The following is a 15,464-nucleotide window of genomic DNA, read 5'->3' as shown; positions in this document are numbered from 1 at the left end:
ATGAGCATAACTGATGCAAAAGGTGTAAGCTGCCCATACATTTCAGTGTGGTGAACTCAGATACCCGGTGATGATCACTGAAATAGCAGCATTGTTCACTGTGTCATTGCTCGGGAAAGCCTGTAAGAAAAGGCGGAGGATCACAGATCCACACAGTCTACTGAGAGGGATGTCTCATTCTAACACCATGGTGGGGTGGTGGGTGCCCTTGCTGAGATACCACCACTTCCATTTTTGACTCAGTCAATGGGACCAGGCCCTATGAGCTTGCAGAGCCCATGCTCAAGGAACCAAGATAGTACATACGATCAGATTTTGAATATCTGCCCAATCCACTGACAGTGTCTAGCAACTATTGTAGGTAGAGCCAGAGGCAATGCATTGGGGGGGGGGCGGCCATGCACGGTCATGTGTCCCCCAACCCAGATTTCTGCCACAGGTTGCTAGCTAGGCCCCCTCCCTGTGCAGCAGCTCCTGGAGCTGGTGAGCTTCAAGCTGCAGCTGTGGGGAGAGGCAGCAGCAAACAGCTGGGAGCTGCAGGGAGGGGCCACTGAGGGTAAGGGGGGGTTGCGTGCTTAGGGGGTGCATGACTCAAGCTGTTGGGGGGGGTGAACCTTTAAATTGTGCCCCCCCTCTCAGCAGGTACCAGTTGTCTCTGAGTGGAGCTTATTTTGTGGGTCGAGCACCCTTTTTTCCTCAGTTTTCCTCTTGTTCTCAACTCTGGTTCAAGTTAATGGAGAGACCAGGGCTGGCCTCTCTCGATCTGACACTGCTGGGCAGTGAATCCTAGTATTTTACAGTAGCATCATGCCACATAGTGACATAACCCAGCGAGAAGTGGTTCAGTATGTAGCCATACTTCTGCCTGGGACACTTCTTGAATGAGACTTTTCTCTGATTAATTCTGTATGATGGATGTCTTGTCATATGCAACACTCCTGCTTTGGTGTGTAACAATTCCATGACAGATCTGCAACACCTCTCTTTGGTTTCCAGGGTTCCGACCAATCACACAGCTGCATTTTTCTCATGTGACTTCCTCCAGCCTGAACATCACCTGGAGTGACCCCTCCCCTCCAGCAGACAGGTTTATCTTGAACTACAATCCCAGAGACAAGGAGGAGACCAAGCAGGTCATGCTAGATGCCACCAAGAGACACGCCACCTTGTCTGGCTTGCAACCATCTACAGAGTACATCGTGTCACTGGTGGCTGTGCATGGTTTGGTCAGCTCCGAGCCCATAGTGGGCTCCATCACAACAGGTAAAGTCAGCAGCTGTTTGATGGGGTATAATGCTCATGCCTAATCTCCGGCTGGAGAAGAGATCCAAGATACACACGGGAGGTAACGGAGACTCCTGGCTCGAAACCATCCTTCAGAGTTGGAGCTAAAAGAATAATTTACCTTTACAAAAGAAAGTTGCTGCCCCTACGGCTCATTATTTTAAAGGGATTATTCATCTCAGGCTCCAGTTCCACATGCCCCACAGCTAGACCGTTTGTCTCAGGCCTCCTGTTCTGCATGCTCCAGAACCAGATACTCTGCCTTGGGCTCCCATTGCAGCACGCTACATACCCAGTTTCATATTGTGGTTGTCCTTGCCGTGGCGACAGAACCCAAAACAATACAAGGGGATTAAACATTTAGCCTCCCTTAATCCTGGAATCTCCACCATGGCCAAAAAAATGAATGTGTTTAGCTTGTGGTCTGTACATCACTTTATAGCCAACCCCATCCTTCCAGTTTAGGATAAAGCAGCCACAAACAAATGCACAATGGGCCTAGAGAGATGGGAGTTGTGGGGTGTGGGAGCTAACCCATTTCCAGACACACGGCAGAGCTCCAGAGAGGGGCTGAGCATTCAAACCTTCCTTTGGAGTCAGTCAGTCTGTGGGACTCTTTCCCTGAGCTTTGCATCAGGCCTCTTGTTTCTCCAGCTCAAGTTCAGAGACTTGGAGGCTTTTGAATCCTAGAATTGGGTTCAATGTCAGCATTCCTTGTTGAGTTTGGCTATTTAAATAGCTCCCCCGGTGGGTTGTCTTGCTGTCACTCCTTTGCATACACCCATACTGTCCTCATAACCTGGCTTTTTTTACAGGTGAGGAGTCCGATAGATGCAGCCCCCCTTTCTGGCAGCTGGGGTGCCTGTGCTATGAAATTCTCTGTGCAGAAATGTTCGGCTGGATCGACCACTGGTTCAGCCAGCAATCCGTGTTCTGTGACTGCTTCGCAGGCTTTATCTCGCCTCTGCCTGTCTCCTCTAGGGATCGACCCCCCAAAGAACCTCACTGTGGGCAACGTAACCAAGGACTCAGTGATGATCTTCTGGGCCCCTCCTATCGCAGCTTTTGACCACTACAGAGTGTCCTACCGATCTGCACAAGGTAACCCAGCTGCCAGCTCTAAAGTCTGTCCCAAAGTGGGCTGTGGGCTTTCCTAGGTCGCTTCTGGCATAGCGTAACAGCCAGCCACCTTGCAGGCCATGACTACAGGGGGAGGTATGCAGCAGGGAGAAGCCAGTACTGCAGAGTGCATGGTAGGAATGGGAGAGGGGGCAGGCACCCGTTGGGTAGCTCCCAACCCTAGAGAGGCCAGAAAGAAACAAGTGGAGAGGGGAAAGAAGTGGAGAGGCTGTGGGGAAGGCAGATGGAGGGGTGACATAGGAAACCAAGAGGGAAAGAGCTGGGGGTGAAGTGGAGGGGTGGGGCAGGGTCCTATGGAACCAGTCCACCTAAAGGCAGCCCTGGCGCTGTCTGCCTTCCCCCAGGAGAGAGGATGAATGGCAACAAATCTCTTACAGTGAAAGCTCTCAAACCAGTGCTCCCACTCCAGGAGCAGAGGGTCCATTTATTGGAGCAGACATTTCCCATCCACTGATCTGCAAGTTCAGGGTCCAGGCCTCAGTTCTGGCTGAGCTGCAGCGGGCACCGGCCACCTCCACAATCACCAAATTCCCTCTGTCCAGCTGATGTGGGTCGGTTCAGGCTTGGCATAAGAAGTTAACGCCCCCTGGGGATGCACCATGATGTGGCTGGTAATACGCACAGAACTCTAACTTCCACACCTTCTGGGAACAGGTCCCATGGAAGGGGTGGGGGTCCAGCACCTCTCAGGCACAGGTCCTGAGTCTTTGTCCAAGGGTGTGTCTACCCAGCTGCTAGAAGCACATTTCCAGGCGCAGGTAGGCAGATGCATGCTAGCTCTGGCGGAGATAGTGCACTAAATGTAGCAGCATGGCCGCAGTGGTGCAGGTGATGGCTCAGGCCAACCTCCCAAGGACAAGTCCGCCCAGACCCCCGTGATGAGTACTCTGTTGAGCGAGCTAACCCGAGCACGGCTAGTGCGGCATCTATCTGTGCATGCTCCAGGTGCAGTGCAGACATTACCTAAGGGATCTTGCCCTACTAGAATGGCTCCAGAGCAAGTCTGGGGTCTTGCTAGGAGCTAAGCCAGAGATGGAGATACCCAGATTAGGGGGTGGTGCAGTGCCCACAGTCAGTGACGGAAACAGTGCTGTCACTGCACACTGCTACGTCCTCCCTGCCAGCAGGTACCCCGCCACCAGCAGCCGGTGCCAAAGCCAGCAAGAACAAAGAGTGAATTTGGCCCCAGTGTTATTGATCCACTCTGCTGAACCTTGTGAGATGCAAGGCACTGAGGGCCAGCCCAAGGGACAGGTGGCTGCGCGCCCTCCAGATCTGGTGCTGCTCCAGGGTGTGAAATAGCCCTGGCATAAGTTAGAGCAGCCCCACGGGGCTGTTCCAACCCACAGCAGCCCCAAATACCCAGCATTCAGCACAATGGGCATATCCCCACTCTCCTGGCATGCCCTCTACGCTGGGGCTTGCGAGGCAGGTGGCAAAGGTCCACTCACATTCCTGTCCGTGCGTCTCCTCCAAGTAACTTCCAATACCCCCTAACCTGCCTGCACCCTAGAACTGAGCCTGGGTCTCCGCTCCTTGAGCCTGCAGCCTGAGGTTCTCTAGGCTCCTGCTCAGAGCAGGACAATCTGATGAGTGACCATGAAGCTCTTTGCTCTGCCCGTGCTTTGCAGGGAGAGTGGACAGCACGGCTGTCGCCAACAACGTTGCCGAATACACCCTAAGTCGCCTGCAGCCAGCGACCAAGTACGAGATCAGCCTGAGCAGCGTGCAGGGCCGGGAGGAGAGCGAGCGGGTCTCCAGCACCGTGTATACAGGTAGGGGAGATTTCCATTGATGGGATCGGGGGTTGTGCCGTGCATGCCCTCTGGCAGGGTGTGATGTGCAGAGAGGCAAGGGGAGTGGGAGCAAGGATTGCTGCTGACTCTTAGGGTGACCTCATTGTTTGGATGACCATAGCTTAAAAGGGCTTCGGACTCAAAACTGCAGCCTCTGTTCCTGGTGACTTGTAGTGCACATTACTGGTTCAGGGAAAGGGGCACTGTGAAGGCATCCAATGCTATTTCCACACTTTGAAATAACTTCACAATGCTCTAAATAGCATGTGTAACCCTTCTGCCAGGTGGAGCCAGCAGCAACAAGGGCCAGGTTCAGTATCTAGGGGTTCCTTTTCAACAATACAACACAAAACCGGCTCGAGCCCCCACCCAGTGACCTGGGACAATTACACACCACCCCGTTGGTGCTTCTAAGAGGCAATACTTCCCCTCTCGCAAGCACAGAGTCTGAGTGTAGCAAAAACTTTTAATAAAAGGAGGGAATTAACTCAGCATTAATTTGGGAAAACACTGTAACTGGGGTTCATAAACCCAAACCATGAGCAAAAGACCCACCCCCTGGTAAATTGGGCAGTGTCCTTTTCCCCTCAGGGTCTTAAATCCAGCAACCCAAAAGTCCCTTTAATATGCCAGTCCCTTCTCTGTACCCCACTCAGTTGCTGTCCTTGGCCAGGGCAACCCCAGAGTTCAGAGGTTCATCCGCAGAGTTCACCTCCCATCCTGTGTGGAAGGCAGAGGGGGTAAGGAGGCACCTTACACGCTACACTGCTCAGGCACTCACTCGTCGCCCCAACAGCCAATTGCCACGTCTCTGCTCTGGCCCTCTCCACCAGCTTCTCTGCTGGCCGCTTGCCACGCCTCTCCGCCAGCCATCCTGCTGGCCACTTGCCACACCTCTCCACCAGCTGTCCGGCTGGCCGCTTGCCAAGATGTCGTCAGGGCTCCCCCTACTTAACGCAGCTCTCAGTGATTTCAGCTGTCAGTGGGGGAGCCTCATTACTAATGCATACTGGGCAGTCTCACTGCCCCAAAGTAGGTCTAATACTTAGACCTAGGTATTAGTGATTTCAGCTCTGCAACATGTAACAGACTCTCAATTGAATCTAAATTAGCTCTTTTATTATACCATGGAGAGAGGAAGGGTCAAGTTGTGTCTAGGACCCTTAAACAGAACCTGACCTGTCCTGCAGGAAGCAACTGCAGAAATTTCACCTACTCCAAGGGTTTTCTACCCCACAGAGTTAGCAGCAGCAGCAGCATAGAAAAGCCCCTGTGGATTAAAAAAAAATCTGCCTAGCAGGAATAGAAGCTATTGAACCCATGTGCAGTGGAGTTAGAATCATAGAACCAGAGGGTTAGAAGGGGCTGCAAGGGTCCATCTAGTCTAACCCCTGCCAAGATGCAGGATTTGTTGTCTAAACCATCCCAGACAGATGGCTACCCAGCCTTCTTTTGCACACCTCCAGTGAAGGAGCTTTGATGATTTCCTGAGGCAGTCTGTACCACTGTCATACTGTTCTTACTGTTAGGAAGGTTTTCCTGGGATGGGTTTCACCTCTGGCCCCGCCCAGAGAGCCCAGTTCCTCTTCACACCCTTCACCTGATGAATTTCTGATTCCTTCTCAGCCATGGACCACCCTCTGGGTCTGACTGCCACCAATGTCACCCCAACAGAAGCCCTGCTCCAGTGGAACCCACCTCTTTCCGAAGTCGAGAACTACGTCATTGTGCTAACACACTACACAGGTATGTCTGGAAGCCGATCTGGTTTGCCTCCAGTCTGTAAGTAGCGAGATTTGCACGTGTCTTTAGCGCCCCTAGCTAAACGCTATTAGCTGCATCAGAAATTAATTAATTAACCTGACCACCTACCCCAAAGACAGCTGGTTTAAAGGGATTCTATCATTACGGGAAATTAGAAGGTGGATTTTGCTCTCTGAGTTGGTTGGCAAAGCCACGCAAAGACCAGAAAAGCTGGGACAGGATGGCAGAGGGGCCAGCCATGTCCTGATTTCAAACCGATATCTATTCCTGCTTGAATTTTTCCACACACACATTACACAGCCTACTCCTGCCTGAGTGTCCTGTCAACCCAGAGAGAGGTGCCCCAACACTGTATCAACAGGGAGCATCCCACCCTGCGATGCTCCCTGCCCCAGCACTCTGAGGACATGGCTGACCCTGAAATCTGAGCTCCAGACACCCTCACAGCTAGCCCAGCTCACCAAAACTAGACATGAACATGAGGGGGCCACTAGTTAGCCCCAGTACTGAAGAGGGGGAAAATGGAGAAGATGCAGCCAGTGGGCAAACAGAGAGTCCCCTATGCACAGGCCTGGCTGAATTCTATTTTTTTTTTAACAATTTCAACGATCAATGTTGATTTTTATTTATTTTTTTCCCCAATTTTAAAATATCTTTATTTTCACAGTTGAGCAAAATAAAGGGGGGCTGTAGGGGGTTCCCAGAATTGACAGCAGGGCTACAGGGGGCTCCCTGCACGGCTGAGGGGTCCAAGACACTGGAGCGCAAGGTGCCAGGGAGGCTGTGATCATGGCCCGGCACAGCAGAGACCCTGGCCAAGACTGCAAGGAGGAGGACAAGCTGCTGGCCATGGGGAGGCCATCCCCCTGCTGAATGGCTCCATCCCCAGACAGGGAATCGGGTTTCGCAGAGCCCCCTGCACTGCCGCAGGTCTGGCGCCACCCAGTTCCTGCAGGTGCAAGGTGGGGGAGAGGTCTGCACTTCCACCAACTGAAGGTGGATATTTTTTTGTTGATTTCAGTGTGGTGGCTGAAATTGACATTTCCTTACATCTGTTGCTTTAAACCCACTCCTGCCCAAGCCTGCTTCTAACACCAAACAAAATTGCTCTGCTCACGGATTGTAGGGCAGCAAGTTTACAAGTTAGTAGCAAGGAAGTAGGCAGCATGATCCAGTGGGGAGGGAGCTGGGTTTTAATCCTGCTGACTTGCTTTGTGACCTGGCACAACTCACTCACCCTTCCTCTCTAAGCCTGTTTCCCCAGCTGTAAAATGGTGATCATAATTCTTGTGTTCTTTGTAAGTTGCTTGGAGAACCTGGGATGGGAAGTGCTATGTACGGGCCAGGTGTTGGCATGGTTTTTGTAAAGAGTGTGGGCAATGGCCATCCTCATTCTTCTGCGATCTGAAGGAAGGAGGACATCTTTCACCCAAAGAGCGGAAACAGGCTGGTGGCACAACATGGTTAAATGCCACCTGTTGTGCCCAGGCAACCCGCCACGATAGGCTTTTTTTCCAAATGGTTCTTTCCTAGTCATATTTTAACAACAGAAGGGCTCCGTATTCAGCCCAAGCCAGCTCCATCTGATTTCAGTTGCAGGGGAGACCATTCTAGTGGATGGGGCCAACCAAGAGTACCAGCTGATCAACCTGATGCCCAGTACCAGCTACATGGTCACCATGTATGCCACCAATGGGCCTCTTACAAGCAGCACCATCAGCACCAACTTTACGACTCGTACGTACAGTAGCTTCTTTCCTTCTCCAACTAAGTGTCCTTAGTGGCTTTTATTTTGTCCGGCTGGGGAACAGAAGCCAAATAAGTTGTTAAACAGTCTGTTTTATGTGCTCAGGTACCACAAAGGCACCCAGATACCATGATCATAGAATCATAGAATATCAGGGTTGGAAGGGTCCTCAGGAGGGGACCATGATGATAGGCATGGTATAAGAACCAGACTGTACTGATACATGTGAGATGTCAGGTTCAGAAAGATGCTTTTCAAACACCCAGCAGTTCCCTTCTGCTGATCCCCCTAGATAAGATTTCCCAATGGCTTCAAGAGGAGACCCTTATCAGGTTCTTTTCTTGCCCATTGCTGTAAGGCTGTATCCAGGAGAACAATGGAATCTGTTTCACTATTAAATAGCTACTTGACAGACATTTTGCTTCATGCAGTTCAGAGCAATTGCATGACAAAAGAAGTCCATGTGGAGAATATTTATCTGGTTCCTAGTGCCCTGTAAGTGGAGCTCCGAGCTGGGGTGGGCAAACTGGCCTGGAGAGCAAGGGGAAGGGTGGGCTAAGCACAGGATCGTAAGAAATCCCAGACTTCTGTGGTTCAGCCAGCACACCTGTCAACATGATTCATGGATCCAGCATGGGCTGTTTCAATCAGCTGTAATAGCAATGCTAGTGTGTCAGACTCCCAATTCCCTAGGTTCCTATTGACCTTTGCAGTTCTGGATCCCCCGACTAACTTGACTGCCACTGAGGTCACCCGCCGGAGCGCCCTCCTTTCATGGCAACCTCCAATGGCAGAGATCGAGAACTACATCATGACCTATAGATCGACTGATGGAAGCCGGAAGGTGAGTTTTCACTTTATGGGGTTTGCACTAAAACAAGAATCAGATATTGGGGGCAGGGGGGAGGGACTAATAAATGAGGCAATCCAAGTCACCAGAGGAAGGACAATGTTTCTGAGGGTTTTGCATAAATCTGAGGCTCAGGCTGACCCGGATGACAGACACAAGTTTCCTCATAGACACTACTATTACACAATGCTTAGATAGGCCACAATCCACAGGGTAAGCCAGGAGATGGAGACAAAAATCAGTGCCTACATCTGCAGGTCCAAATGGGCAAGATTCACATGAAATGTTTGGAAGAAGTAGTGGAGAATATTTCAGATCCTCTGAAAATTAGTCCTTGGAGCCTGGAGAAAGGTACCTGAGCAATGGAAGGAGGCTAATATGGCACTTATCTTTAGGGAGAGTAGAAAGAGAGATGCAGGCAACTAATTCACCCTAAAGCACAGTGTGTTTGATCATTTAATAAGTTTGTCAATATCTGACTATGTGGAAGAAACCTGCCGATGAACATTGCTTTATCAGAAATCGGCCATTGCAAACATGCCTAATAGTTTTCTTTGACAGCATCACTAGTTCACAAGGGACGCAGGATGTCTGCATTTCAATAAGAGATTCAATAAGAGCCGTATGATCTGGCTGACCACCAGCTAGATTAAAACAACGGAGAGCACAGACTAGGAATTGGTTAACAGAGCTGGCCAGCTCCACTCTTTATGCTGCTTTGGGCATCAGGGATGCCCTATTTCAAGGGAAAGACGATGTCCTGAATTCAGCTCCCAGCAGGTACAGTAAACTGACCATCAGTTGTGGTTATCGAGTCTACAGGGAAGAGTGAAATACACTCCTCTGCAGAGGAACAGGAAATCACCTGGATACCACTTAACCCTACCATCACTGCCCCAGTAGGGTAAGTGGTACATAGATCTCTGCCGAGGGCCGAACTTCATGTTAAATGATTAGGGATTAAAGAGGCTTTTTGAACTACCCATTTTTCCATGAAGCACCTCAGTCGCCTTCCAATGAGGTTACACAACATGTTCCCTGGGCCTATGGGAATCAGTAATCCATGTACATAGGGACCATGAATAGCATCTACACATCACCCCCTATTCTGGAGGACTTACTCTGTCTAGTCACCCTAAATCTCCCCTTGGTTGAAGTTCAAAGAGGAAACATGGCTGAGCAGCTAAAGCCAAGCCTAGGAGTCAGGTGATATGGAGTCTAATCTCAGTTTTGCCTCAACATACTGTGTCTTAAGGTAAGTCACTTTCCCTCTGTTTACTGCTTGGGGAAATGGGGGTGGCAATACTACCAGGGTGTTGAGAGCTTACCGGGTGTAAATGGCTTTAAGATATTCAGTCAGACAGCATGCGCTATAGAAGTTCCTGGCTTCTGCTCCCTCTTTACATGCTGTCTGGGTTCCCGGTAGCTTGTCTAGTCTGTTGCTTTTGGCTTCTACCTATTTTTGTGACCTGTGTCTAGGAGCTGATAGTCGATGCTGAGGACACCTGGATCCGCCTAGAGGGGCTTTTGGAGACCACGGAATACACCGTACGCTTGCAGGCAGCCCAGGATGCGATGAGGAGTGGATTCACCTCCACCAGCTTCATCACAGGTCAGGAGTTTATTCCCCACCTTGTTTGACCAGTTGTGCCATGCTGCGCCAGCCACGGTCTCCCCTGAGTGTCTCAAGAAGATTGTCTATTACCTCCCAGTACTAAGGAAGAACTAAGGAAGACAACTCCTCCCCAACTCCACCCAAATACACAAAGTCAAGACTTAAGTTCTATCTCAACTTCCATTACCACAGGCATTACCCTCCCTTCTTCCTACAAAGGGCGTAAAGCAGAGATAGAAACCAGATCTGGATTCTGCCCTAGTCCAAGGGTATTTGGATCCAGGCTTTGAATTCAGGCCCCATGTCTAATACAGAGATCATCTATTTCAAACAGATCCTTTTACCTTGTTCTTGCTCCTGTTCCAAAGAATTAGAACATTCAGTGCAGGGGATACTCTTGTAGTGACCAGGGGGTGGACTAAATGACTTAACGGGTCTTTTCCATATCTAAATTCCATGGACATGATCCTGATCTCATCCTTATCTATATCAGGAACAACTCAACCAAGGTCAATAGAATTACCGCGATATACAACCAGCATAAGGCCAGAACCAGTCCCTGTGATGCTCTGACTGCCAGACAGCCCTGCTTTCCTGTTCTTTAGAGCAGTCCTATTTATTAAATATTCTACTCTCATGGAATGGATGTTGCGTTAAGCTGATTGAGACTCACAGTCCCCATGGCCCTATTGTCAGAGTGCTTACAAGAAGCAGTCTGCCCTGAAACACTGCATGTTGAAAACACTCATGTTAAAAATGTGGGCCGAGTATAGCGTCCAGTGTGGGAGAGTTTTATTCAGAAAGCGGCACTCAATAGACACTATGCACATTGTGCAGAGCTGAATCCAATTCCATTTGTACCTCAGCTCTTCAAAAGAGATGAGAAAAAGCCTAAAGATGCTGTCCACTCTACAGTGCTGAAATCGCTTCCTCGGTATTCATATAGTTCTTTTAAAAGGGCTCCCTTTGAATCCACTGCAGACATACACATGAGTCAAGGCACATGGAAAGGCCTTGTAACCTGCTTTTATGTGATAACAGAAGCTAGCAACAACAAAAACTCTTCTTTTCTGATATATCTGTAGTTCAGGGCCTCTTACGCTATTCTTGTGTCAACTCCATTGGGCACAAAGGATTACAGCATATGCAATAGGGGATGGAAAAGTAGATATACTTGTTGGCGATGAACTTGAGTTCAGGATGAAAACAGACAGGACCAGATCCCCAGCTGGTGTAAATCAGCGAGGCTCCACTGACAAGGGAGATTATGCTGCGATTTACGGCAGCTGAGGATCTGACCCTATACAGAGTCAGAGAACGTACTGTGGATGGCTTCTTCCCCGAGAGACATGTTAGAAGTAGGTTTAAATGAAAACAGAAGTGAGTAACAAGCACACAATAAACCTGTTTCTTTTCTAATATAGCTCTGAAACAAAAGCATCTGGGGATGAACAATGAAACCATGGTAGACTGTGGTTGCGTCCACCATTCCCTTGTTTAAGGGCCAGGGTATCGCATTACATTTACTCTAGCAACATATCTGGGCCCTTTCCAGTAAAACAATAGGTTGTTTTTGTTGGTTTGTTTAAAAAAAACAAACACCTTTGTTTAAGACGTTTTGCTTCTTTGTGTTCACACATAACAGGGCTCTTTCGTTCTTCCTGGCATATTAATAGCTGTGTGTTCCGTTTGTCTTTCATATTTGCATAAGGTTCTGGGGGAATTGTATACAAATGCTACAAAGGGAAAAAAATCGATACACTATTTATAATTTGTACTTTGAAATTTCTTTCAAAGTCATCTTTGATTTTAAAGATCTGAATATAAATTAAGAAATGTGGTCTTCCCAAAGCACCGGGAACTCCAACATGTGTGTCTCTGAAGCAGGTTTCATTGTGTGTTTAGTACTATACATGACAAGTCTCTCATGGGATGTGTTAAAAAGCTCAGAGACTGTAAAATAGGGGCTCTTTGCCTTTTGACCAAAATGAAATCACTTGACTATTCACACCCCAAAAATGGGTGGGGGGACTGAATAGAAAAGCCAACAACAAAACCAGCATTTGTAAGTTTCTTCTCACTTTTTAATCACATCCCCTTCAATGTTAAACTTACACAGGCATTGCACACCCAGTGAATTACATCCATTTCCTGGGTAACTGACACTGCCATTTAAGCCATCGTTGAAACTGAACAAAAGATTTCCCCACAAGTTTGTGACATGGTCCAGATTCTCTTCACACATACACTAGTGTAAACCAGTGTAAGTCCAGTGACTTCAGGGAAGTTGCTCCTTATTTACTCTTGGCATGAATGAAAACAAAATCTGGACTTGAGTGAAATCTGGTCCACTATAATTAATATTTTTCACTGAGGATGATCACAGCCGTGGCCACTGGGCCTTGTTCTTCTCACAGTTACTCTAGATCACAAAAAACTCCACTGGACAGAGTAAATTCCCCCTCTCATGTACAAAATTGTAAATCAGTACAACTCCTACGCTAGTGCTAAGCTAGTATTAAACTTTTGTGAGCTAAGACTCAGATGCAGGTTTCTGATACTGCAGACCTGTTGAGATCATATACGACCGGTAAACCATTACCTCAGGCCCCTCACTGTGAGCATGTCTTCATTTGAAAATTGCATCAAGCTAGAACATGTCCATGAAGAATCATGCTACCTACCAGAACGATGACCATGACTTTGCAGTCTGCATAGACATGGACCAGTTGTGTTCAGACATGGACCGGTTGTGTTCAACACCATGTCTGCCGGGTCATAGGTACACCCGGCTAAATTTTCTAACAAAGACGAGCACTGCATGAACTGGATTGTCCTGACACTTACATGGATGTAGTACTCCATTGAAATTAGTCTGGTTACATATTTGTACAACCAGTACTGATGAGGAAAGAACATTGGTATTTCCCAAAATATCTGTGTATATTGGGGACAATTAATTTAACAAGATCCATGGAAAACTATCACAAGATGTCACACGTTCATCCATTGTACCCAGTAGAATTACTGAGTGTCATGCCATTATACCTTGTGGCATATGATGAGTTAATCCAGGGGTTCTCAAACTGGGGGTCGTGACCCCTGAGGGGGTCACGAGGTTATTAAAGGGGGTTTGTGAGCTGTCAGCCTCCATTCCAAACTCTGCTTCACCTCCAGCATTTATAATAGTGTTAAATATAAAAAGTGTTTTTAATTTATAAGGGGAGAGGTTTGCTGTGTTAAAGGGGTCACCACCACTGAGTTAATTATGACATGTGAAGTAAGCCAAGAGATAGCTTATGCACTTGATGGAGTTACCATGATTTATCAAGCTGATTCATGACCTCGGAAGTCAATGCATGTCCTTCCTGGATTGCAGTAAGCCTTGTACGATGTTGTATCATACGGTATATGTCATGTGATATGTGTAGGGAGGTGATGTGCCCTCTTTGAAGCTTTGCCTCTCTAATTTCACAGGAGGCCGCGTGTTCGCTAATCCTCAGGACTGTGCCCAGCATTTGATGAATGGCGACACCATGAGTGGACTCTACACCATCTCCATCAATGGGGACCTCAGCCAGCGAGTGCAAGTGTACTGTGACATGACCACGGATGGGGGAGGATGGATTGTAAGCCTCCATGTAGAACTCATCATCAGAACAATTAGAGCTGGGGCTCATTTTTAGGACAAAAAACTTTTTTTCCCATTGAAAACTGCAGTTTCGGGTTGACTGAAACGTGTGAATTTTTGTTGGATTTGGCAAAATGTTTTGTGGGGTGGGGAATTCACCCCAAATTCAAAAGGTTTAGATTTTTTTAAAATTCAAAATGATTTTCATTTGAATTTTATTTCAGTTTCATTAAAAAAAATTTGAAAGGGTAAAAATAACAACCACCATTTTTTCCCCTATTTTTGCAGTTTGGACAGTAAACGGGAACATCAGTTATTTGCACAACTCTACTAATGGTTTTCCATTTCCCAGCACCATCCTTCTATTCCAGAGGATCCCCCACAATGCTTTAGACACCCTACAAGGCCACATCATTCACAGAGGCCAAGCAGACACCTCTGGGGGGGAATGCAGCAGCTGTTTGGCAGCACATGGCAACAGTTACAGGGAGGAAGGAAAAGTTATCCTAATCAAAGTGAAGGAACGAACAAGCTAGGTAGAATGTAATTTGGGTGGGACACCAGGTTTAACATCGCTACTCTATCTCAGGGTTAGATTGCAGCTGGCCTCTGAGTGGTTGTGCAAAAAGGGCAAAGGTGCAAGAACCCTTCCTATGCCTTTCACTCTGGCTATAATCAAAGTCCCCATGCTCTTCTGACTGCAGGGACAGCTCCCTGCTAACAGCTACTGGGACACAAGCCACCCCACAGAAGGCAGGGAGAAGCGGTGCCCAAGTTCCCACATGTATCAGCAGTGGCACAGGTCAGCAATGCAAGGCACAGCAGCAGCCACATTCCTTCTCAGTGCCCGGCTTGTCTTTGAGACACAATGTGTCCTACTGCCGGGCACTGCAGCCCTGCACCATCCCCTGTGCAAGGATAAGGCTAAAAAACCCCAATGAGTCCAACATATGCCATAGGATGTTCATGTCATTACTCCTCCAAGCATGGTGACGCCAACTCTAGGCTCGGGTACTGGTACAATGGAAACAGTGATGTTTCCTGAATAACCAGCACTATTGCCTGAAGCAGTAGGGGTTATCCTTCAAATCTCCCATCCAAGAACAAACTCAGCCTGATACTGCTTAGTTTTGTAGTTCAGATGAGACCACGACCTTTGGATGTGTGGCTATAAGCCACAACAGAGAAACACTGTATGCCCATAATAAATTGAAGTAAAGCACAGCTCTGGCCAACACAGCTATGAAAGACAGCAAAGCAATGCACCAAAAGAGGCTTAATTAAAGTCTACTTCATTTGCCATGTCTTAAGGAATGGGTGCTGAGCTGTTAATAGCAGTTGCACTTGGAGAAATTCCCTTTGATTGATTTGAAATGTTTGCAGCTCTTTTTTGAAGTAAAGCATAGCTTGAAGCTGAAACTGATCTATTGTCCTAGGCATGAAATTAAATGGATACTAGCTTTCAAAGTAAATGATTTGCATTCAGGGGGCGCACCATATGGTGGTGTCAGCCATCAGCTACAGTGACTTTGTACAGTGCTTTTAGAGGTAAATGCTACTTAGCTGAATCACATAATCCAGCCTGACTCGGGTGGACTGGCACCAGAACTAGAGAACACTTTGCTGTTCCAATTGGA

General features: G+C 48.0%; 1 protein-coding gene across 3 annotated transcripts in view; it reads left to right on the top strand.

Annotated features, from left to right (window-relative positions):
- Positions 1-15,464, top strand: part of TNR (tenascin R) — a 294,303-nt gene that overhangs the window by 265,415 nt on the left and 13,424 nt on the right. For all 3 annotated transcript variants that reach the window (XM_048860526.2, XM_048860528.2, XM_048860529.2), the window contains 8 exons: positions 997-1,263; positions 2,266-2,385; positions 4,056-4,199; positions 5,847-5,966; positions 7,578-7,721; positions 8,445-8,575; positions 10,061-10,193; positions 13,674-13,825. In XM_048860526.2, the coding sequence (XP_048716483.2) occupies positions 997-1,263; positions 2,266-2,385; positions 4,056-4,199; positions 5,847-5,966; positions 7,578-7,721; positions 8,445-8,575; positions 10,061-10,193; positions 13,674-13,825 (1,211 nt within the window). The remainder of the gene's footprint in view (positions 1-996; positions 1,264-2,265; positions 2,386-4,055; positions 4,200-5,846; positions 5,967-7,577; positions 7,722-8,444; positions 8,576-10,060; positions 10,194-13,673; positions 13,826-15,464) is intronic.

Source organism: Caretta caretta, chromosome 8 (genome assembly GCF_965140235.1).
Source record: "Caretta caretta isolate rCarCar2 chromosome 8, rCarCar1.hap1, whole genome shotgun sequence".
Lineage (NCBI taxonomy): Eukaryota > Metazoa > Chordata > Testudines > Cheloniidae > Caretta > Caretta caretta.
This window is presented reverse-complemented; position numbering and strand designations above follow the sequence as displayed.